Source organism: Thermobia domestica, chromosome 14 (assembly GCF_964235325.1).
Source record: "Thermobia domestica chromosome 14, izTheDome1.hap1.1, whole genome shotgun sequence".
NCBI lineage: Eukaryota > Metazoa > Arthropoda > Insecta > Zygentoma > Lepismatidae > Thermobia > Thermobia domestica.
Window position 1 is genome coordinate 77875476 of NC_137467.1, and position 26074 is coordinate 77901549.

The 26074-nt window shown below is 35.8% G+C and overlaps 1 protein-coding gene across 1 annotated transcript in view; it reads right to left on the minus strand.

Annotated features, from left to right (window-relative positions):
• Positions 1-477: 477 nt before the first annotated feature.
• Dim1 (thioredoxin-like protein Dim1) overlaps positions 478-26074 on the minus strand; it is a 30974-nt gene continuing 5377 nt past the window's right edge. The window contains exons 2-4 of the mRNA XM_081738621.1: positions 22720-22835; positions 7687-7823; positions 478-900 (exon numbers count right to left, since the gene is read on the minus strand). Of these exons, the coding sequence (XP_081594747.1) occupies positions 687-900; positions 7687-7823; positions 22720-22797 (429 nt within the window). The 5' untranslated portion in view covers positions 22798-22835 and the 3' untranslated portion in view covers positions 478-686. The remainder of the gene's footprint in view (positions 901-7686; positions 7824-22719; positions 22836-26074) is intronic.

Consider the following 26074-nt stretch of genomic DNA (forward strand, 5'->3'; position numbering starts at 1 on the left):
AAGTTGGCAACCCTGTCTAGACACACGAATGTAATGTGTGATTGTCTATTGTAATCACTATATCTCTGTTTTGTTTGAAAGGTTGCTTTCAAGTTTATATATACACGATTCGGAATTACAGATTGCTAAGAAATACTGCCCTTTTATTCTAGCTTAAATAAAATCAAACTTATATAATAAATACACAACAAAACAGCTTTGTTTTTTCTCACACTTATCCCATCTGGGCGTGCATTCAAAGAGTGAAAAATACACGACTGGACTGGGAATCCTATCCAGTGTCTTGTTTACTGTACCGTGAGCTAGCCAAACTATGATATCAGTTTGTAACCTGATTAGCCACAATGGTAACCACCCAAACGGAGACCTGAGTTCGATTTTTAGTGCAGTCGTCTGAAATTTCATACATTATTTTATTATATTATATATGGATATAAGACATGAATTACATCAATCACTCCTGTATAAACAAACATCTTTCTTGAAAATAATTTAATACTGTTCATTATTTACACATAGAAAGACATTATATTTATGTAACTTGAGTATGTCTGTAGCCACATTTTATCGTATTTTGATGTGAGTCTTCAAAGAAGTTCTTCTCCACTAAATACCACACAACTCCTTTTTTATATTGGAATCACTGAACTATTAAACTTCTTACAGAGCAAGTCAAACTTCCACAATTAGTAGCGATATTTCGTGGAATAATCTTTGGGAGACACTACAAGACCTCTGCCTTTCCTTGCGCCACGATACACGGTTTCAATAATGTCAATCATTTCTTGCTTATCCTCCAAAGTCCAGTTGATTTTATTATTATTACCAGTTCCCAAATCAATCATTATATGCTTATTACGGAAGAAGAACATAACCGTACAGGGATCGTACAATTCATACCTGAAATATAAGTTAGAATCAAATTTCAATAACATAGCAAATGAATAACTATAGAAATAAGAAAATAGATGCTTCTCCGGCTCAAGGAAGCAATGATAAACCCAAATAACGAAGATTACAAAATCAGGGGGGAACTAGATCTTCCTGGAGAAAATTAATCTTGTCATGTTTAACTAACACTTCCCTATAATGCACTCTGGGAATCCTAAAGGATTGTTATATTCCCAATGAGATTTCGGCAACCAATCCTTTCGCTTTTAACAACTAGACAGTAATTAAGAGCTTCGGCTTCATAAATATTGTTTATATTTTATTCAATTTGTCCTTTTTTCACACAAAACACTAAAATCGGCAATAAGTTATTGAAATGTCAGAGGTAATTTGGTTTTATTTTGGTAGCGCAAAATTGTGAATTAGTATGGGTATAGATTGTTCAGAATTTGAATAGCTTACTGCCGAGTTTAGTGTTTTGTGTGGAAAAATGGACTAAGTTGATCGAAACGTACAAAACATTTCTGAAGTCGAACTTCTTCATTATTGTTCAGCTATTGAAGGCAATAAGACTGTTTGCCGAAATCATGCTAGGATCCAGGGCACATCATAGGTGAGTATTACGTAATATTAGGTAATCTTAACAAAATGCCAGATTATATCTGTGTTAACCCTATTATATTTATCTTTTTATTCCTATTCATGTTAGTCATGTTTAACTAACACTTCGTTATATGCCCTATAGTATATGATATAATATACCTTTCCTTCTTTGAAACTCTTACTTACGCTTTGCCCCCTCAACATTAAAATTAAAATTAAGTACTAGTTTTGTATCTCAGAAGAATATTGTATTATAATAAATAGTTCCAACCTTTCTGAAGCTAAGACTACTAGAACAGCAGAACATTTCTCAATTAGTGATTCTGCTAAAGAGCAAGGAAGTTTTAATTTTCCATTAATTAACAAAGGATAGGCTAGTGTGTATATATATAAATACGAAGAAATTATTTTTAGTTATTCTCCAAGAAGATTGTGGATAGTGGAAAAATGAAAGTAGAAAATGGAACAATTTTTGCGAAGTAACGTTGAAAGATGTACACAAGTTGTCCACCATTATTAGTGGCGTGTTTTGTAAATTACATTTATACCATTTCAACGCTTAATGGAAGCTTAAAAGTGAAGATATGAGAGGTTCTACAAACTATACAAAAACTTCAGATTTTTCTTCACAGTCTTAATTTTGGTAGACCAAGAATATCCCGCACGTGAATTAATACAGAAGAATAACACCAGGAGGAGAGTTACTGATGAAGACCCCAGAGAGGGTTGAAATAATTTAATATAGTACAATATTCTTTTGGGAAACAAGGTTAGTACTTGATTTTAATTTACTAAATATACATCCACTAGCAAACCCTTAAACCTTTAGCAAAAAAATAAGTAAAAGCATTTTTCAACTACTAATACACACAAAAAATAAGTACTATTGGTATGTTTATGACACATTTATACAATCCTTGAATACTGAAATACTAAAACCATTTAATAATATTTAAAAGACAACGACATCTTGAAAGAAACATTCTTGTATATGTGTTAACCTTTAACAAGGATTCAGATTTTTAGTTCCAGAAAGAAATTAGAATTTTAAAAATTGCATTTTAAGGTTTTTATAGGTTTTCAAAAATTAGTTTAGGATTTTAAGCTTTACATTATAGAAAATAACATTTTAATACATTTGATTATATTTTAGCACTTTCTTAGTTGTTGCACATTTCAAAACTTATCTGTTAAGACTAGTTTAGTGAACTTTAAGCTAACTAGTCTTGTATGGAATAAAAGTATTAATAAATCTTCCCTCACTTGGAATTGTTGCTAGTAGTTGAAATCAAGTACAGCATAAGCAGAGCCTATTACAACTACACTAAACCATATAAATTTCTCTACATTTGCAGTCTTATACAGCATAAACATCACTTTCCTAGAATCGCACTAAGGAAGAGAATATTTTACTGGGTTCCCGGTATTTTTCACGTTACTGCAATAGCACAAACAAAAGAATATTTTCACTTTCTGGAGCGGCACTGAACAACATAATACTTTTAAAAAATTCCATTATCATAGCCTGTTTAGAACTAACATGAACCTAATAATTTTTAAAATTTTCCTATATTTCAGATGTACAGCACAAATATCACTTCCCTTTCCTAGAATCACATCGAGAAAGAATTATTTTGAGATATTGTTTTTCCGGTTAATTTACAGATCATGGGGCTCTGTGTCAACGCTAATCAAAAATTTCCAAAGCTTTGGAGCATAGAAAAAAATTCTGTTCGCGGATTGCACGGATCTTGAGAAAGGAGACAATTCAGAAATGTCAACCAAAATGGACATTTATGTAACCACCCCCATACAGTCCCTACCTAGCGGCATCGGATTTCTATCTGGACGACCGAAGGATCAAAGATGGCTGCAGTGCAGAAAAGCAAATGTATCATATGCTAAATGGTTCTCTAGTATACCATTTCCACGCTACAATGGTTTGTACGTTACTTTTTGACTGACCTTTGTATATTCATAGTGACGATAGTAATTAGCTAGGAGACAGAAGAGTATCATCTGTCTCTATTGGATCTGAATGCAAATTTCCCAGAACTTGTAAATAAACTGCAGTGTCTCCAGTAGTTCCGAACTGCGAATTGCGCAGACGGACGAAAAGATACAAATACAAACGATTCCAACATGCTGGAATCGTCCGCCTGAATTCATGCGAATAGAGCGTCTTTTGCAGTCGAAGAAGTGCAGTTTTCAGCGCGAGAAATCACTACAGAAAAAGGGGTTAGGAAAAAACGTACGATTTTGTGTGTGTGTTTTCGCAAGAAAGGTCTCCGCTGAAGATCGAACCACGACATGTATGCTAAACCTCTCTCTTCGTTAAAAGTACCACATTTTATTCATATTCTCATTTTATAATATACTAACTGAAATGTCCGTACCTCGCACGACAGGGTTTGAAAAAACCCGGGCTTTTTTGGAAAAGCCCAACCCACCTGGGCCCATATGGGTTTTTTCGGGTTTAATCGGGTTTTTTCGAAATATTTCAATGTCTTTGGGGTAAAAGTGTTAAAATGTGATTTATATTTCAAGATTGTCATTGTCACAACTTGCAACAATTTTCTACTCGCTGCTGTTTTGAAAAAAAAAAATGCCGCCATTTTGAAATTTTACATTCAATCGCCGAGAAAATCTATACAGCAAATTTAGCATATCTCGTGCTTCCACCGTCAAAATTTCAACTTAAAAGACTGAAAATTGCTCTTCGTAGCGTGGATACTCACTGGTTTGAAAAAATGGCCGCCATTTTGATATTTTACGTTGGTATGCCGCCAATATCTATACAAGAAATTTACAGTGTCTCGTGCTTGTACTCTGAAAATTTTAACTTAAAAGGCCGAAAATTGTACCCTGTACTGTATGTGATAGAGGCAGACAAACGAGTTAAGTTGGTGTTTGACGTCCCTTTCAGCAGCGAGGCTGTATGAGACGGGACCTACTGATTAAGGTGGAATCCAAACCACATAAGCTTCCTCCGGGAAGCAAACCCGGGTCCCACGCCGAAGACGCGTACATTAACCGCATAGCCTGAAGGAGCTCGGCAGACAAACGAACAAATGAAGATCGAGTCATCCAGAAGCCTGACTGACGTTCGCCAAATATGAATACGAAAAGGGGTCTATGAATTTAAAACAAAGATACAATTCATGTTGTATGAAATAAATAAATGGTTTAAAATGTCTTATATGAAATTAACATCTTACAGTGTAAATAAACCTGCCATATTTTCTCCATGAGAATACGGGAGACCTCAGATTCCACTCCCCCCTCCCTCAACTTTAGAACACAATGCAATGAACTGTAGTTTGGTTATGAACAAAAGTATAATAGGCCGTGGTGACTTAGTGGTAGAGCGTTCACCTCTTGTGCATGGGGTTCTTAGTTCGATCCCAGCTCGCGCCAAGTGAGCTTTGTGGTGGACAAACACCTTGTGTGTGGGTTTTCTCGGGATTCTCACGCTTCCTCCCACTTTCTTCATTCCGTCATTTCATTCATTTCTCATCATCACCGTCACCTTGAGCATTGCAGGCATAACCGTGAGACTAAAAGATTTCATTTTATTTAATTTTTTTTTTCAAGAATATAATGGGCGAAAGTTCATTAAGCAGCAGCTGCTTTTCTCTGTTCGTATTACCCTGCAATTAATTGTACAGACTGAAGATGTGCTATAAAAATGCTTTACAGGAAAACAATACGCAAATTATTTAAATCAGTGGTACAATCTACCTTCAATATTCTTCGCGCATTTAGCAATATTTATTTACATGGCTGTATTTGCCAAAATTACGTTCGTCAGTTTAATCTGATGAAAAGCTGATTTTTCTCCTTGTGTCGTGTGTAATTGTCAGGACCAGATTTACATTTTTCTAAGACCTGGACCAAAGCACAATTCTGTGCCCCTAGCCTCTGAAAAGGATTATAATTCTTGTCAACTTATCTAATGTGCTGCTGGAGAAAAGTTCAGTCATCTTCCCTGTGTTTGTAAATGTAAAAACACTCAAAGCCATCCTTTTTTTTTTCCCGGAGTGTATTCGAGTTTCCATCAAGTGCAATGGAAAAAGTAGCATTGCAAATTTCGCTCGCTATCAAGTAGAACAGGATGGTGTAATAACTTCCTCGAAACTGTTGCATGCAACAGCGTACTGTTCATTCACTAATTACAGGATTCCCAGCCAATGTCAGAATTTTTTGTTTCACTTTTCGAATAAGCTGATATTGATATCAGAAATGGAACGGAGTTAAAATACGGGACATTTCCCTGTCCCGACTAAATTTACGGAAACGCGGGACACGGGCCCAAAGCGGGACTGTCCCGTTTTTTACGGGACGTATGGCAGGCTTAAGCGTAAAATAAATCGTTTTATTGTTGAAGTATTCATTTCCGATCCTTCTGCGTTTAATTCGGGAATTTCCCGAGCACTTCTTTCACGGCGTGTACATAAAATCTTCCACTAGTACGGAAATTTGAACTCAGCACTTGAAATAGTAAACGTTACGTAGTCTTCGGAACCCTGGGCATTAAGCTTCTTAAATTTGACAAGAATTTTTTCTCTATTGACGGTGTTAATAATAATAATAATAATAATAATAATATATTTTATTGTACTTAACACCCAAAGGCAATTACAAAGTACAAAATTTTATATACAATCATCAAAGGATGAGCAACATCAAACATACATATAACTAGTATTTAAACATGAACATTACAATAAGTATACCCTTTTTTCCTTCTTCAGGGTATAACATACAAAAACAAATCTACAATTTATCAATTAGCATCTCAAAACACTTTCGCTTGAAAGTCGTAAATGTATACTGAAAGATATCTAAACCCATAATCCCAATTCTATTACCCGCATCACATAATTTATACAGTGGAGAATTTTTGTTAGTACTTATTCTATTATGAGGCATGTAAAAAGTATTTCTTCCTCAGTATGCTTATTTGAAGAGTAGCAACAAATGACTGACTGTTATTGTTGAAAAACCAAATTTTAGTTGAAGAAACTTCTGTTTTACATCAAAGGAAGAAATAATACTAATAGTTTTACTAATGTATTTACATATGTACTATTAGTACCGGCACTTATGACCTTAAACCCGTAAACGTATGAGTGATAATGCCCTTCGGTGTCGCCAAGTCGACGAGCACATTATTCACGGAAAATTGCTTATTTTACTTCAAATAGGCTATAAGCATAATTCATACATTAATTTGTTGTATAACTTTCTCAAGCTATGGTAAGTTTTGTTTTAATCATTTAGTGCATTCAGAACTTTATAAAGGTCTTATGTTGAATGTTGTTGTATACCTTAACGTGAAAGCCTCTAATTCGCCCAAGGAAAGTCTAAAATCTGATAAAAATCACTTACAATGTGATCACCTTAGTTGTACCAATAATATACTAACAAATAAGTCAAAAACCCAGATGGGTTTTAAAGTGGTTTTTTTCAGGTGGGCCCAACCCGAAAAAAAACACCGGGTTTTTTCGGGCTGGCCCACTTGGGCAAACCCTGTCGCACGAGGAGAATGATGTTTATGTAACATCTTTAAAAGTAAAGAAATACGTGATATATATAATGACAATTCTATATTGTCTGCATAACTTCGTCAACAGACTTTTGCATAACATAAATCAGTGTCTCCTCTTTCTGAAATAGCTTTAAGAACTTCAAATGGTAACGACGCATATACTAGAAAATACAACTGGCTAAGAGTTCTCAAAGGAGAGTCTTTCTCATACTACAGTATTCATTTTCACCAATCGTTTTGTCTTAACTTTTGGTGTCGTTTGAGAAGAACTGAGTTATTGTTATTATTTTCTTCGCAATTTGTTTTAATCGATACGACCTAGTTTATCTTGTTTATTCTGTTCTCACAGACTGTAGCTTAGCAACATACAATAACCAGCATGTGATTATCTCGATGACATTTTCCTGCGTAACATACTATCGCAACACCACCACTTTTATATATATATATATATAAATGCAGCGCAAACGCCATAAAAAATATATTCATTTCTGACTGAAAAGTAGGATATCTTGAACCTCTGCTACAGTATATGAACAAGCCATATAAGTGAAATTACATAGAACAGTATGTGAGAAAGGTCACGAGGGGGATATTTGATAAAGATCTTCAGCTACTCAATTGTATTAACTTTGACTTACATTTTATTGAAATCCGGAACTTCTGTTATATCCACGAGATATATAACAGCAAAGTTTTTTACTTTTTCTGCAATGCTGTAGAGAACTTCGTCCATCTTCATACAAGTAGGATCCCAGTCGTGTCCAAACCTGATCACCTAAACAGAATGAGAGAGATAGTTGTTACTTTAATTAAACACAAATTTATAGCTATATTAAGATCTACAGAAACTATGCTTTAATTACAAAACTAGTATAATTATTACGAATCTATTCCAGAAAACATCCTACTATCATTTTATGTTACCTACAAAGGTCGTCACAAGTTGTACAGCTGTAACAAGTGCGATTCATTTCACTCAGAAAACTGTGGTAGACTTCCAAACTATGGGATTCTGAAAAAAGTTTTTTTAATACTGACGACGTGATTTTAGCAAGTCTTCTCGGGCTGTCAGCCAGGTGAAGGTATTGACATCCGACGTTTCGAATGTAGACATCGCATTCATCTTCAGAGATTGTAATGAATGCGATCATTACAATCCCTGGAAACGTCGGATGTCAATACCTTCACCTGGCTGATATGGGGTTTCAATATTGTAAGATCTATATACCCACACGTACTGCAAGCCATATGTTTTCATTACAAACTTATAAACAAACAGTGGCAGACGACGAAAGGAGCAATTCCAGGAAGAGACGAAGTGGACTCGAAGAACCATGAAGACTGACTACCCCTACATGGGCCCTCCCTCCAAGAAGATGGATATAAAAGAGGACGACGAGACGAAGAAATAGTCAGTTTGGTGCTGATCCCTCACCTACCAAAACCATCTCCCAAGGCCGCCATGGGCTAAGGAGTATATTCATTCAAAACCATCTCCTGAGGCTAGTATGAGCTACGGAGTATAACCGATCTCATCTGAAGCCGCTTTGGGTTGACAAAATATTCTTTATTCCGAAGTCATATCATGTGCCGAGGAATTTGCACTTATTGTACACTGAAAACATTTAAAGACATACAGCAAAAACTTACAAAACCTTTGTAAAGATTTTTATAAGACATTCTTTTTATAATAAAAAGGTGAAGGGTTGAAATTCCGTGTACATTATCTAGACTCTACCTATAGAACATTGTAATATCGAAAAGTAGATCTATTACTTCTGGTTGCAATAGAGGGGCAAGGTCACAGATGGAACCTGTTCTCGGGAGGCTGAATCCAGATCAAAAGTAGTTTCTCGCTATATCTTGCAGTACTTGCTCCACAGAAATCAACACCGAAACCGGAAGTTGTACTCGTTTTCACTACTTCCGGATTCAATAAAACAATAAACGTTGAGATGGAGTCTATTCTTGAGATTTTCAAGCAATATAAAAATCCGTTTATTGCCACCTATTACAATTTTAGTTCTATGGAAATCAAGACTAACCGGAAGTGGTAATAAATTTCTACCACTTCCGATTTAAGTAGATAAATAAAATAAGGGCAGAGACGTTATCCTTATCTATTCATCTATAGACAATGAAACTATATATAGACGAAAATGGGTCATTTCACAACTTCCGATTTGAATAGGGGGTTAAGGGGGAGATGGAAACTATTCTTCGGACAAGGAAACCATTTTTGCTGATACTCGTCGTCGACAGATATAGCTAGTCTATAAGACTTCCCATAGTTATGCATAGCATAGTCTGTAAGTTTAAAAATTGAAATGAAATGAAATATCTCAGTTTAACGTCCCATAATCCTTTTAGGCTAAGGGAGATGGATGATCAAGAAGTGAATGATGGAAAATCAATGGAATGAGAATGTGGGAGGAAACGGGAGTACCCGAGAAAACCCACAGCTCCTTCGTGGTTAAGCGATTAGCGTACTCGCCTTTGACGTGTGAGATTCGGGTTTGATTCCCGGCGGGAGCTCATGTGGTTCGGATTCCACAATAATCAGTAGGACCACGTTTCATATAGCCTCGCTGCTAAAAGGGACGTTAAACTTAAAATCAACTCAACTCATCCGAGAAAACCAACAACACTATGTTGTCCGCCACAAACTTATTTGGCAGGGAATCGAACCAGAGGTAAGCGTTCTACCACTGAGCCACCGTGACCCCCCCCCCCCGCAAGTCTAAAAATTGTTTAAAAATTGCAACAATACAAATATACATATGACTAATAAGTCAGCACATGTAGTTCATTTCAGGACACGTAGTACTGTATAGTACTGATCAACGGTGAAAAAAAAAAGCATATTTGGAAAATAATAATACAATTCAGAAAGCTACAGCACGAAACCTTGACACACACATCCAAAAGGGGATTTCATTTGAATCAGCAAATTATTGTGTTTCAAATCAAACAAAAAGCAACAAAATATCTTGAACCGTTTCAAGGACGAAAAATGGCACCCGAGGTGCCATCTTGGCGGCCTGTATCTAGGATTATTATTATTATTATTATTTTTTTTTTTTTTTTGAACAAAACAAAAATAACGGATTTCTCATTTTGTCCTAAATTTTAACATTTGAGACTATCAACGTATCATCGTGCCTGAACTGATATTGACTGTGCTAATAATTAAAAAAAAAAAAAAATCTCTGCATTGGAGTAAGACGCATTCCATTTCTAGACTTATTCTCAAAGGAAAAAACGAGCATGTTATGCAAAGGCAAATACGCAACTTCCATACCTCAAAAACTTTATTTCCTAAACCTTTTAACTCATGTTCACTCCTGCAAGTTAACGACCATGTTTTACATTCATACAATAGAGTACGTGAGGATACATATTGTATAACAAAACGAGAAACAACTGATTTTTTTCTTACACTATATCTTCTGTACGTACGAATTCTCTGAAATTCTAAGACGGAAAAATAATCGACTGGATCGAAAATCGAACGTGAGTCACTGGCATACCGTGCCTTTGTGCTAACCAGTATGCTTTCTGAACAGTTATACATTTTCTCTCTTTGAGTGTGAGGGATTTAACTGCCTCTGAATTTAAAGTAAAACTGTACTTTTAATATATTTTCACCCTTAATTGCTCCGATATTTTCAGCTACGAAAAAAAGAAGAAAGAAAAAAAGAAAAGCTGAATAGATAATAGCACGTATTTTATAGTACTATTACTGCTGAATAATTCTTTAAACAATTAAGAAATGCAGGAAGTAACTACGGTGACCTTATGAATTAAAACTACATAACGTACAGTAACAATGACCTTGGTTTAAGATAAATGACTTAGCATGTTGATCTGTCTCTTATTTCGCAGTAAGTACTCCAGAGTTCACAAGAAATATTGAACGTCATTTCGTAAATGGACACTAAATACACAATGTAGATATAGACTGGCATTCGAAGTCTTTCTCCTTATTACCGTGTGAAATATTACAAATCGACTGTCTTGGTAATAAGAATTCTGTTTCTGGCAATCATATTGTAGATTTAACAAACCATTCTATTGATGCTTTGTTATTGAGAATAACTCTTTTTCTCAGTTTAATACTTTATCTATCAACAAGTTTACTTTAGAAGAAAGGCTACAAAGAAGCTGTTTGGTAAAAATATATATATATATATATATATATATATATATATATATATATATATATAAATAAATAAAAATAAATAAAATCAATATGAAAACTATCTAAGCATGGAAACTTTCATTATGTTCTTTCCGATGTAACCATGTCAATGATGACAGATCAAATATATATGTAAAACTATTTCTTGCTTAAGTTTCAATTTCTCTTATTAAGTTTGTTTTTGGGGTGCTAATTTCCATTTTCATAAATTTTCACAACGATACGTTTTATTAAGATTCTCTATGTCCAAATTTAGACTGGGAATTCTGATACAATATAATTTGTAAGTACTTCCCTCGATTTTTAGTTTGTGATTGTTAATAAATGATCTACTAAAGCCGCAACTTGGATGCTGGAATATTATTATTATTATAAAAAGATTAGATAAGTTTCTATGTTTGGTACCATGTCTTGCACTCTGTATTTTGTAAATGATACTTCTTTTTCTGTTTCAAATTTTGCTTATCGTTCAGATTTTCAGCAAAATTCAATTATTTTCTCGTGACTGAAATGCTTGGGCTAAAGGAGACGATGATGAGAAATGAATGAAATAGTGGAATAAAGAAAGTAGGAGTAAACGGTAGAACCCCGAGAAAACCCACGCACACGGTATTTGTTCACCACAAGGCCTACTTAGCGCGAACAGGGATCGAACCAGTACATCCACCCATCAGAGGTAAACGCTCTACCACTGAGCCACCGTGGCCCCTTTTTACATCACTGTAGCCAGAAGCAAACAGTCCTGAGACACCCAAAACAAAGCCCGTTATACGTAGAATGAAAGAGACATTCAGAATAATTATGATGTATTTAATTATGAACGCTATAAGACATTCAATAATTGAAAAAAAAATTCTTACCTCAGTATAATTTTTTTTTCTTTTTTTTTAATGTTAAATTCTTTTGATATTCTCTGATGTTATCATCGGTAACCCATCATTCATCATATAAATGTCTTTCTTTTACGACCGTACAGAAACAGGTCCAGGTACAGAAACAGGTCTGCAATAATTCCAGACTTGGAATAAATAAATAAATAAATAAATAAATAAATAATAATAATAAAAAAAAAAGACTTCGTTTTTCGTGAAGCAAGAAGTCAGGATAATCTCACCCAAGATTTTCAAGGAGTCTGGTGTAACTAGGTGATGGTGGAAGGATTGGAGACCAACGTCTTTTTCAGCACCGAGGCTTTATAAGATGTGAACCTGTTAGAAAATTTATATTTCTTTATAATTTTTATATTTGGTTATGTATGTATTCGTGTCTACTGTTGTTCTCAGATGTTCGCTTTCTCGGGACCAAGGTGCGTTTGAGTATATCACCAGTTTAACCAGCTACAAGTCTATGTGGCCATCACAGAAGAATAGCTCGCAACCGGGGATGCACTCACTCGCTCCATAGTCATGGGAGAAAGGATCGAACTCAGAAGACCTGCCCTACAAGTGTATTATCTAAATGAAGTTTGCGCAACGGAAAAAAAATATAAATAAACTCGAAAATTTGGAAAAGTAAATAAAAAAAATAAATCTCAGGATTCGTGACATTCACTGATGGGTTCCCCGTAACGTTTCACTCATATCATTTTCCCCTCGATGATTCATTATCGGATTGATAGGAAGACGCACTATTGATCTCGACTAAATCATGTTTTACTATGAAATTTCTACTCTACTGTATCTCTGTTATATGGAATAAAACATAACTGTCAACTTGAAGCTTTACTTGTTTTACCGAAGCTTTATACAGACTGTTTACATTGAGTTTAGGGGCACAACAATACATCGCATTACACTTTACAGAATCATTTTTACCGTGCGTGTCACAATTCGTGACCAACCATTTTACAATATCACATGCACACATACTCTCATGACTTTCAATTTTATTACCTACTTTTTAACAATATTTATTACTTTTATTAAATAGTTACGCATTCTCGACTATCTTAAGGAAAGTGCCTCTCATTGGCATTCATATTTTTCATTTAAAAAAAAAAAAATCTTATGTTTTAGCTGTTCACAGCAGCTACAATTACTAGGCACCCTTTTCTATATTTATTTATTTCTTGCCTACACATTTTATTACAAAACATACACATGAAATCACTAAAATCTTAACCTACACTAACCTAAGACACATTCACACTACACACTCACACCAACAAATTTATTTTATAACGTAAAAACGCTTTGGTTGGCAGTCCAGGCCACATTTCTTTTAATGAGATTCTGTTACAAAAAAAAAAAAAAAAAAAAAAAAAAAAATTATATGAATGTTCGCACGGTGTAGAAAACCAATTGCCCCTATCGGAAATTTTTATGACAAAACGACCCATCGTGCTTCTTTTATCAAAGTACAGCTTCGGTTTCTTTCTCACACTTCACGGATACGTTAAGGTTAAAAAAAAAAACTTTAAAAGAATAAAATATATTGAATATATGTTCTATACCGGAGAACGTCATTCCTATCCTATTTGTTTAGCGTGGTTCTAATGTACAGCCAAATGATGCATAGCCAAATAAAAAAAAAAATCGCAACAATAATAAAGAATACTGCATATAGCCTTTCACAAGATTTTTGCTTTCTTTGAATAACAGGAATTTTGATGGTCACTCTAAATGAAAATTTTACACTTGCATGTATATTCCGTCAGTATTTGCTCTACCTTTATTTTCCCCCCCCCCCCCCTTTATAGATAAGCCTAAGCCGTCACATATTGTCTCAGTAATAGTGTAGATCCTACGGGAAAGGAATTTACGAAGACATAGTTATATTATTATGTTTCACTAAACACCATATTCCAACGCGATAACTTGGTGAATTTCGAGGTTAAAAGAAAAATATCCATAAATCCAGGCTACCAAGTTACTTCGCTTGAAACCACTTTAGAAATAAAGAAAACTTACTTACAGTTCGGATGAGTTTGTATACAAGCAGAATCCAATGTCGTCCTTACAAGCACCCGTTCAGGTTTACCTTTCTTATTTATTTTGTGATGGATTTCATAGTTCCAGAATAAACAACTATCACTCACATCCTCCACAACATACAGTCCATTTTGAACCATTAACAGGCCATTAACTATCACGGTTCTTCCAAAAAATTCAGGATCCAATCATACAGAAATCAGACCTCGTCCATAATGCAGACAGACAACTTACAACATTGGGCTGCTTCGCTTCACTAATTCCCCTCGCTACTCGCTCCGTTCCGTTCAATAAATAGCACAAAAATTATCGCAAATTTTGCAATCGAACCTTTTTAAATCTTTTAGTAGTAAAAATCTGTTCTGGAGCGGCTTTCTTTATCACTTTATGCCGATAATATCTGACGGGCGATAACTGAGGATTGCTTTCTTAGGCTGACGCCATTACAGTACGACAACAATGTGACGTAACAGTCTGAAGATTGAAGATGAGCTAATTATCATAGAGTTCAAAGGAAAGCGACCAATTATAAAAATTCTGTAAATCTGTGCTACTGACGTCACACAAGACAAGATTGAAGATGATGTACCAAAGCCAAGTGAATCTTGACGATTTTCTATCAAAATGGCTGAAAGTCTAAAGAATTTTATGAAGAAAAATTTTTGAATAAAATTTTTAAAGAAATTTTTGACAGAGTTTTCAGAATGATTGGAGATAGGAAAAGCGTTCTACAGATGAAAATAAAAGAAATAAGCAGAGTATTATTAAAAAATATAGGAAATTAAGATAGAAATAAACAAAACATAGACATTAAATACGAAATAAAATCCTAAACCTATTTTAATGCACGTCCTAACTTAATCCTACCTTTTAATACTACAAGAAAATTAAATGACAACATTACATCCTTGCATATCCTATATTATATATTATTTTACATTATTATACAGGGCGTTCGAAAATTTTCAACATGATAACTCCATGTTGGGAGGTATCATCTTCCGCGGTCCTTGGAAAAAAAAAATTTTTTTTCTTACATCATGAATACACTAACAGCATTTATCTACACTAAAAGAAAATAAACGACATTTATACTAATCTAAATCTCTTAACCTAATTAAAATCCTAAAATGTTTTATTTTCGCCTTCGAGGTTTTATGGATTCTCTGCCTCGCCAAGAAGTTGTCGTCGCTTGAGATCTGAACATCGAAAAAGTTTTAGGTTGTCGTAGCTTTGCACTCCAATATTCTCTCCTGATAATGTTTGAAGTTGAGCTGAATTCCTGAAAAGTTTAGTTACCAAATATGGTCCGAGATATGTGAACATGAATTTTGAGAATACCTTCTTTGGTACCGATGATAAATAATGGGTCTTTAACATTACCAGAGAACCTTCTTTTATCTCATCTTTTCCTTTCTTTTCTTCTTCTTTCCTTTCTCTCTCTTGGGGAGTCAGGGAATCCATCTCGCAGTTCGCAATCTCCCCTACTGAGAACTGCGATATGCATTTCCCGTCCAGTTTTCATTCGTTTGACTTCCGACTGACGTTGGTGCGAACGTCGGGTGAGATGGGTACGATCCCGCCACAGTCGCCATGTTCACCCCTGGGGAAGGTGTTGTATGGGGTACACTACCCCCTCCAGGTGGTGGTACACCCGATGCATATGGCGGACTGGCACGCATCCCACCAGAAGTTCCATTTCCATTTGGGAAAACCTGGGATCCACTTGGATAATTCCCGTATTCTCCACTATTTCCATAGCCATAGGCTACTCCTGGTCCCTCTCGGTATGGGTCATACCGCGGTCTTCCCGGGCCACGACCTCTCATGTTTCGGTTGTAGGAATTTCCATTCCTCCATCGATTCCTGTAAGGATATCGTGATTTCCGCTCTTCCGTACTGGAGGAATCTCGTGAATTACTCATCACAGTTTTTTCTTTAGTCTCTTCGGTTTGTGAGGACGACTCCTTGGTTTGTTTCCCTCCTTTTCCAAACCTCTTTTGGACCACTACTTGTCGTACGAAAGGTTTCCTCCATTTTCTCTCAGTCACGGCTCCAGTGTGTTCTGGGTAACCCTCTAATTCGGTTAATTTTAAGATTAACTGTTGTGTGGACTTGGGTTCCACAGCTCTTAATATCTTGGACTCATTCGGAGGCAAACAGTCAAGCAGAATTTCGATTAGTTCCCCTTCATCCGGATGATGCACGACCGCATAATATTCCGCTATCACCTTCCAAGCGAAGTCTCTCAAACGAGGGTATTTCGTCCGGTCATATCGCATATTTTGTACAAATTTCTTCTGTAGGCGCTCCATCCGTAAGGAGAGGAAACTGTCCCTGAATAATCGAACAAAATCATCGTAGGTTCGTATCTGTTCTTCGACCGTTTTATACCAAGCTCTAGCCCCCTCTGTCAAACAACGTGGCAATAATAATAATTTTTCTCGGTCAGAAGCCTCTAATAATTGAAAAGTCTGTTCCAAGTTTTCGAGGAATAAACTAGCTTGTCCGAATTCTCCTGTAAACATGGGTAAGTTCCGAATTTCTGACAATCGGATGCTGATATGTTTGCTGCCGTTTGCTGTGTCCGCACGTCCATTGGTGTTCTGAGAAGTGCCACACTCTAATACGGGGCCCCTTTCCGTCGGTGAATTTTGTCCAAAAGTTACAAGGTTATTTAAATTTTGACCTAATGAAGATTTCTCGGAGATGGTAGTCCCCGCATGATTGTGCCCCTCCTCCAGAACTCCAACGCTCGTACGCACCCCACTCGGAATAACCTGAGCTGACATTAGTGGAACATGCGTGAGTTGGCAACACTGATGAGGCAGACAGGTCACACTTGTCAAAGGAACGCGCCTAATTACCCCTTCATTTCTCTTTCCATCAATTCTTTCATTCATCCGTCTCACCTCCTCATTTGGCATGTGACTGGAAAGTTGGATGTCATTTCCACAAATTGTATCCCTGGCCGTTGACAGGCACCCTGACACCGTCACTGTAGTGATGGTTGCAGTTTCCCCAACCGAAGATACTGGAACCTCCACTAAAGCATCAGAATCTGAGCCATCTGAATCAACGGATCCAGTATACAAACGTTTCCTATTTCCCTTAGGTACTCTATTCATGACACGGTTCGTAAGGGTCTGTACTTTGATCTCAAGTTGCCGATAGTCGTCTTTTTGTTGTGATTCGAGACGTGATATTTCCTTAGCTAGAGAGTCACATCTACGATTCACGGTGCATTCCGACAGACGCAACTCCTTTCCCACATCCGTTACGCGCTCATCCAATGTTTCGCGATAATTGGTGAAAGTGGACTGAAGGTCCTGGACGTCTTGACGTACCTCCTCCACGTCTTTACTTACACGTTCGAACTTCTCTGTGATAGTGGTATTTGTCTCTAACTTAAACTGTTCAAACCGGTTATTGAGATCTTGAATGCTATCAGTTACTTTAGAAAATCTGTCATTTATCTGCCCTAACGCAAAGTTTACATTTTCAAATCTAGTGTTTACATTAGCATTAACTTGTTCTAACTGATTGTTCATATTAGCATTGACTTGTTCTAACTGAGTGTTCATATTAGCATTAACTTGTTCTAACTGAGTACTAACATTACCAAATTTCTGATCAAATTTTAGACTTAATGTTTGAGTAAATTGCTGTAAAAGTTCAGCTAAGTTAGACGTGGACTGTGACTCTACCGATTCCTGCACTACAGTGTCATTCTCTACCTCGGTCACCTGCGGAAGAACTACCAGTGAACCCCTCTCTGTGTCATTTTCTCCATTGGACGCCGGCAAGTTTACCTGTGCCGCACGTCTTACAGTACAATATTTGCAATACCACGGTTCCACACTTTGTTGCAGTTCGGTGACTTCCGTTTCAGACAATCCCTGGCATTGGGAATGAATCCACAATTGACAATCGTCACAAAACACGCTTACTCCTTCTATTAGCTCGTCACAACAACTATACTTGTCCACAGACTGATTGGTCTCACTTAACTTTTTACACGACATATTTTCTCTTCCTTTTTTTACAAACTTTCATAAAATTCCCCGGATCTACCAATTACTCAGACAATATGCAACTATTCCTGCTCATCTATAAAGATTTACCACTTTCTTCAACTCGCTTTTTTTTTTTTTTTTTTTTTTTTTTTTTTTTTTTTTTTTTTTGTGACCATCCTTCCTTGAGAATGATATAATCGAAACATTACAAGTTCCATCACCGAATATCATCCTGGCTGGCGTAGCCAAATTTGTTAGAAAAATTATAATTGAATTTTATATTTGGTTATGTATGTATTCGTGTCTACTGTTGTTCTCAGATGTTCGCTTTCTCGGGACCAAGGTGCGTTTGAGTATATCACCAGTTTAACCAGCTACAAGTCTATGTGGCCATCACAGAAGAATAGCTCGCAACCGGGGATGCACTCACTCGCTCCATAGTCATGGGAGAAAGGATCGAACTCAGAAGACCTGCCCTACAAGTGTATTATCTAAATGAAGTTTGCGCAACGGAAAAAAAATATAAATAAACTCGAAAATTTGGAAAAGTAAATAAAAAAAATAAATCTCAGGATCCGTGACATTCACTGATGGGTTCCCCGTAACGTTTCACTCATATCATTTTCCCCTCGATGATTCATTATCGGATTGATAGGAAGACGCACTATTGATCTCGACTAAATCATGTTTTACTATGAAATTTCTACTCTACTGTATCTCTGTTATATGGAATAAAACATAACTGTCAACTTGAAGCTTTACTTGTTTTACCGAAGCTTTATACAGACTGTTTACATTGAGTTTAGGGGCACAACAATACATCGCATTACACTTTACAGAATCATTTTTACCGTGCGTGTCACAATTCGTGACCAACCATTTTACAATATCACATGCACACATACTCTCATGACTTTCAATTTTATTACCTACTTTTTAACAATATTTATTACTTTTATTAAATAGTTACGCATTCTCGACTATCTTAAGGAAAGTGCCTCTCATTGGCATTCATATTTTTCATTAAAAAAAAAAAAAAATCTTATGTTTTAGCTGTTCACAGCAGCTACAATTACTAGGCACCCTTTTCTATATTTATTTATTTCTTGCCTACACATTTTATTACAAAACATACACATGAAATCACTAAAATCTTAACCTACACTAACCTAAGACACATTCACACTACACACTCACACCAACAAATTTATTTTATAACGTAAAAACGCTTTGGTTGGCAGTCCAGGCCACATTTCTTTTAATGAGATTCTGTTACAAAAAAAAAAAAAAAAAAAAAATATATGAATGTTCGCACGGTGTAGAAAACCAATTGCCCCTATCGGAAATTTTTATGACAAAACGACCCATCGTGCTTCTTTTATCAAAGTACAGCTTCGGTTTCTTTCTCATACTTCACGGATACGTTAAGGTTAAAAAAAAAACTTTAAAAGAATAAAATATATTGAATATATGTTCTATACCGGAGAACGTCATTCCTATCCTATTTGTTTAGCGTGGTTCTAATGTACAGCCAAATGATGCATAGCCAAATAAAAAAAAAAATCGCAACAATAATAAAGAATACTGCATATAGCCTTTCACAAGATTTTTGCTTTCTTTGAATAACAGGAATTTTGATGGTCACTCTAAATGAAAATTTTACACTTGCATGTATATTCCGTCAGTATTTGCTCTACCTTTATTTCCCCCCCCCCCCCCTTTATAGATAAGCCTAAGCCGTCACATATTGTCTCAGTAATAGTGTAGATCCTACGGGAAAGGAATTTACGAAGACATAGTTATATTATTATGTTTCACTAAACACCATATTCCAACGCGATAACTTGGTGAATTTCGAGGTTAAAAGAAAAATATCCATAAATCCAGGCTACCAAGTTACTTCGCTTGAAACCACTTTAGAAATAAAGAAAACTTACTTACAGTTTGGATGAGTTTGTATACAAGCAGAATCCAATGTCGTCCTTACAAGCACCCGTTCAGGTTTACCTTTCTTATTTATTTTGTGATGGATTTCATAGTTCCAGAATAAACAACTATCACTCACATCCTCCACAACATACAGTCCATTTTGAACCATTAACAGGCCATTAACTATCACGGTTCTTCCAAAAAATTCAGGATCCAATCATACAGAAATCAGACCTCGTCCATAATGCAGACAGACAACTTACAACATTGGGCTGCTTCGCTTCACTAATTCCCCTCGCTACTCGCTCCGTTCCGTTCAATAAATAGCACAAAAATTATCGCAAATTTTGCAATCGAACCTTTTTAAATCTTTTAGTAGTAAAAATCTGTTCTGGAGCGGCTTTCTTTATCACTTTATGCCGATAATATCTGACGGGCGATAACTGAGGATTGCTTTCTTAGGCTGACGCCATTACAGTACGACAACAATGTGACGTAACAGTCTGAAGATTGAAGATGAGCTAATTATCATAGAGTTCAAAGGAAAGCGACCAATTATAAAAATTCTGTAAATCTGTGCTACTGACGTCACACAAGACAAGATTGAAGATGATGTACCAAAGCCAAGTGAATCTTGACGATTTTCTATCAAAATGGCTGAAAGTCTAAAGAATTTTATGAAGAATAATTTTTGAATAAAATTTTTAAAGAAATTTTTGACAGAGTTTTCAGAATGATTGGAGATAGGAAAAGCGTTCTACAGATGAAAATAAAAGAAATAAGCAGAGTATTATTAAAAAATATAGGAAATTAAGATAGAAATAAACAAAACATAGACATTAAATACGAAATAAAATCCTGAACCTATTTTAATGCACGTCCTAACTTAATCCTACCTTTTAATACTACAAGAAAATTAAATGACAACATTACATCCTTGCATATCCTATATTATATATTATTTTACATTATTATACAGGGCGTTCGAAAATTTTCAACATGATAACTCCATGTTGGGGGTATCAAACCTACACAGTTTAAGGTGGAACTGAAACATCGTAATGCATTCAAATTTCAAGTCTCTCCCACAGGAACAGAATCTAAGTTTCATGCATTAAAGGTACTCGTGCTAGCCCTAAGACCAGTGGGAAGGGCACTAGATGATGGGTTGTCGATAAAAACATCAGGGAATGACGAAATGATTTAACGTTTATTCGTTTCTAACCGAACACTAAAAAAAGAATAATTTACTCACAATCAATGAAATTATGCCTCCGGAAATGACAGAAAACGGACATTTCGGATATGGAGGAACAGAAACTTCCAATACGAGGAACCAAAATTTTCTTACCATGACTATGATTCGGATATACTACGGGATTTGAAATTTCGCTCACTGACTCTTCTTCCTCCACATACCCATAAAGCCACGGAGTTTTTTAATAAGAGTACTCTACTTGACATCCTTGTGCAAAATTATTTCTCATAGTATCTTCAAATTTCGTTAGTGAATTGATTGATTTAAAGTTTAGCAATGTCAAGTTTCGGACCGAGGATATATGAGACGTATAGGGTGGCCCAAAAGTAGGTATACAGTTCCGTCCCGTATTTTATATCATTTTTTATTGTTATCAAATAAGTAGACCTAGTTTCTTTATTCTTAACGTCTTTTTACTTATAACTTAAGCCCGGAACAGTCGAAGCAAATAAAGTCAGACTAGAATGTTATACTTGATCAATGCAGGGGTGTATATCTAATTTTGGGCCACCCTGTAGATGTACAGCTATTGTAGAATTCAAACTACATGAGCTTCCTTACTTGTATCACTTACACTTCGAAAGCAGAGCTGGAGAGCGAACAGAATGAAAATTTCCGAAATGTTCTAGGGAAAATAAACCCAGTTTCATACCGTATTTGCCACCATGGAAAACCGGGTTCGATTCCTGGTGGAAGCTCATATGGTTAGGATCCCATGATAAGCTGTAGGTCTACGTCTCATAAAGCCTCGGCGTTGAAAGGGAGTTTAAACCCCAAATCAACCAATACCGTATTTGTCAGTGTGTAACATGCATTTCCCATATCCTGCATTCAATTTTTAGAAGAAAAAAATATTTTTACTGCATATTAAAAGAGATTATATATATAAAAATATACAAAGTAATATTTTAACAAGAAACATATGCAGAGCTAACAATGCTTAACTAAATGTCGAATCATATATGCGCATCATCATCATCATGTCTGAGAATGTCTATAGCGCCTGTGCGTCCAGAGAAAAGCGTACATACTCTGGAACTGTAAATAATGCGAGTGCATCCAAAGTACATTTACACATTTACTGAGCACTGAACCGTACGTAGCTGGAACGCTTGTTCCACACTGCAAGGAACAAGGAAAATACCAAACAATACAGAATCAGAAACAATTACTGAAACTAAAATAATTAAAATCTCTGTATCGGCGTAAGACACGATCCGTTAAAAGAAAAAGTCCTATACGCCGGTAAATACGGCATATGGAAAGATTAGACAGTATGAGAAGGATCTCCAGAAACTCTCGCCTGGCTGGGTATTACATTAACGTGTGAAACTTACCACTACACGATCTTCCTCAGACAAGATGGCTTGATCAACCTGCCAACCGTTGTGTAAATGCGGTAGCATATACGACATCTTGAATGAGTTTTATTCCTCTCCTATGGTCAGCAAATCTGAAAAAAATAAATTAACTAATTAAAAAACAATCGCACCAATTCGGACATCGATCTGATATTGATATTACTGTAACAGTTTCTTTTTCATTTTTTCTTTTTTTTTTTTAATATACAAGTACTACAATTAAGCATTGAAAAACCGAATAAAAATAAGAAATTCTGTAAACATCTTAGTTTCTTTTTCAGATTATTGACTACACCTGCGGAAATTTCAACCGCTTACACGAGAAAAAGTAATGAACTATACTACGAAAAATCATATTGCAGCACATGTTCTTCCGCACACAAGGAACTGCAGCTGATGGTCCCTTAAAACTTCGGATTTCCCCCCGACATATTACGTGTTCACTGCTGTCAAGGTTTACTTCTTGCCTACACTGGACCAACCCTAAGGCCAAGCGTATCTGGGAATTATGTATGGAGCATGTTCTGTGAGGAATCTCTTGCGCACTCATTGGTGAAATATGCATTTTAGAATAATGTACGTGTAACTTATTTTACATCGATATGGACCCCTACTCCATGGTTTCTCGTGTTTGAAATAAGGCGTATTACAACTTATGTTATCTAGCTTATGACAGTCCCTACCTCTGAAATTATGCAGTTTCCTCACAGGTCATTATGAATATATTTTTATTACTTACTTTGATATGAGGAATCATCTCTCACAATTCGTTAGTATAGTTCATTAAGACCCTTGTTACGAGCTAAAATTATAGTGATCTTTATTATGAACCAAGTTTTAGAACATTTATTTTATTTTGTGCAATGGACTTACAGAAGTGCATTTAATTTGTATTTTTGCATTTCCTTTCATTCGACGTTACAACATACTCTTTGTTAACGTTTGAACCTCATCCGTGAGAACTGTAGTGATAACATACTCTCCTACACTTGGCTTATACGTCACAACACGGTACGTAACGTTTGGGCGCCGCCGTTTGGGCGCGGACGTTTGGGCCCCGCCGTTTGGGCACTGGACGTTTGGGCGCGAAGCCATTTGGGCGCCAGACGTTTGGGCGCGAGATAAAAAGTCGTTATGTTAGGCGCTGAGTACAAAGTTCGAATCAAGATATCACAAGGTGTCTACTGTAGTGGAAGTCCTTGAATTATACTGGATTTTGTTTTACATACTAGAAATACTGGAATTTCAAAATTATAAAAACTGAATTAACAATTAAATTTTGTAAATTTAAGTTTCAACGAAAGTTAAGTATGCTTTTTATTTGATAACTTTTCAAGCCAAATGTAAGTCGACCAGACTACATATAATTGACTGCATTACATACATAGTGAGCCTATTCCATTAAAAAACTTAAAGCAGGCCTTCTACTGTAGTTACGCAATAAGTGTGAATGTCAAACACATTTCTAGTGGCTAAATGACCAATATATGTACACTTAACTATTATTTTTCACTTTGAAATCGTTGTTTTTTTTGTTCTTTTGCCACTTTCTTTAATGCAGATTAAATGCTTACAATGGGACGAAAAAAATGTGTGTTAAGTTTTGATTTTTATATTGAAATGTTAATAAAAAAAAAAGTGATACCAGAAATACGGCATACTACAGTTCCTAAACTCAATGTGTTAGACATCCTGTATGCAAAATATCTTTCCCTCAACTCGATTAGGATATAGGATTTTTAGATTTCTGGGCTCTCGGCATCTAAGGCCATTTAGCCCGTCACGTTTGAGGGAGCACACTATCCGGGGAAAGGGAAGGAAGAAAGGATTGGGGAAGGAAGGAAGCGGCCTGGACCTATAAATTAGGTACCACCCCGGCATTTGCCTGATGTGAATGAAGAAAACCCAGGAAAACCTCATTCAGGGTGGCTGGCCTGAAAGAGCGTGTTACACTTTTTCGACCCAGTACCCCCACCGGGAATCGAACCCGGGACCGATCGCACCGAAGGCGAGAGTGTTAGCGACTACGCTGCAATCTTTTATTGGTAGTTCTTTATTGGACTTAAGGAAGAGAAGAGTTTGGCAAACGTAATACGAAAGAAAACAAATTTTAATATTCATAAATATGTAATTATTAACTTTCTTTAAAAAAATACAAAAATTAAATCAATGTTTTAATTAACATTAAGAAAATTAATAGTTCGTCTGATTCCTTTATTTCCTAGCTTTCTTATATAATACAAAAATTAGATCAGAAGTACAAGAATCGTGAACAAGCGAAAAATCAATCCATGACGAGGTTAGGCAACAAATGCCACAAACGCATTAAACTATTTATTTTAGATGAATAAATAAGATAGAGATAGAAAATATACAGATAAATGAGGTGAAATAAAGATAGAAGTGTAGGAAATGTATATATCTTGATTGGCGCTTAGTTTTCAGTGCCTAGCTTACTTTATATGTCGTAAATTGTGATTTTTACTATGTACCTCGCGCCCAAACGTCTGGCGCCTAAACGGCTTTGCGCCCAAACGGCAGCGCCAAAACGTCCGCGCCCAAACGTCCTGTCCCGTCACAACAATGCTTCTGCTAATGAGTACATGTGCAGACAAAATGAATAAAAATTGCATGAAACTAGGGCTTCCAGATTACTTTCTACGTCTGGGTTCTAGACACGTGGGCGGTACTTCGTCTGAAAAACGGGAAGAACGATGCGACATTGCAGAACATGGCCGATAAATAGGACCTGTCAAGTTCCACTTGATTATTTGTGATTTTTTTTTTTTGCCAACCTATATATCGTACTGTAAGTATGTAGACATACGCTCATAAACCGTACCCGTTTTTCTGATACTTAAATTCCTTACTTTTCCTGCAAATTTTGTGATTTTGGTAGTGATTATTGTTCGAAATACAGTGTGGACGTATAGCACAAAAACCAGTGCATAAAACACCAACCATCCTGTGCTAGGTGGCCACGAATGTCATCCAACTGCGTCCGTAGGGAGAGGCGCGGCATCGGCGGTAGGTATACGAATAAACGAGGATAGTGGAAAAACACTTTATATGTCATAAAATGAATGCATAGCTAGTTTATATATTTTTTTATAGTTTATATTATATATATATATATATATATATATATATATATATATATATATATATATATATATATATATATATATATATATATATATATATATATAATGTTGCACAGCTTTGGGGGAGATAGTAAATGTCATCCAAAAAAAAGTATCAAAATGTATTAAATTAGGTTAGATGTTCCTCTTTTCTGTAATTTCAATTCCTTTCTACACTTACGACAAAC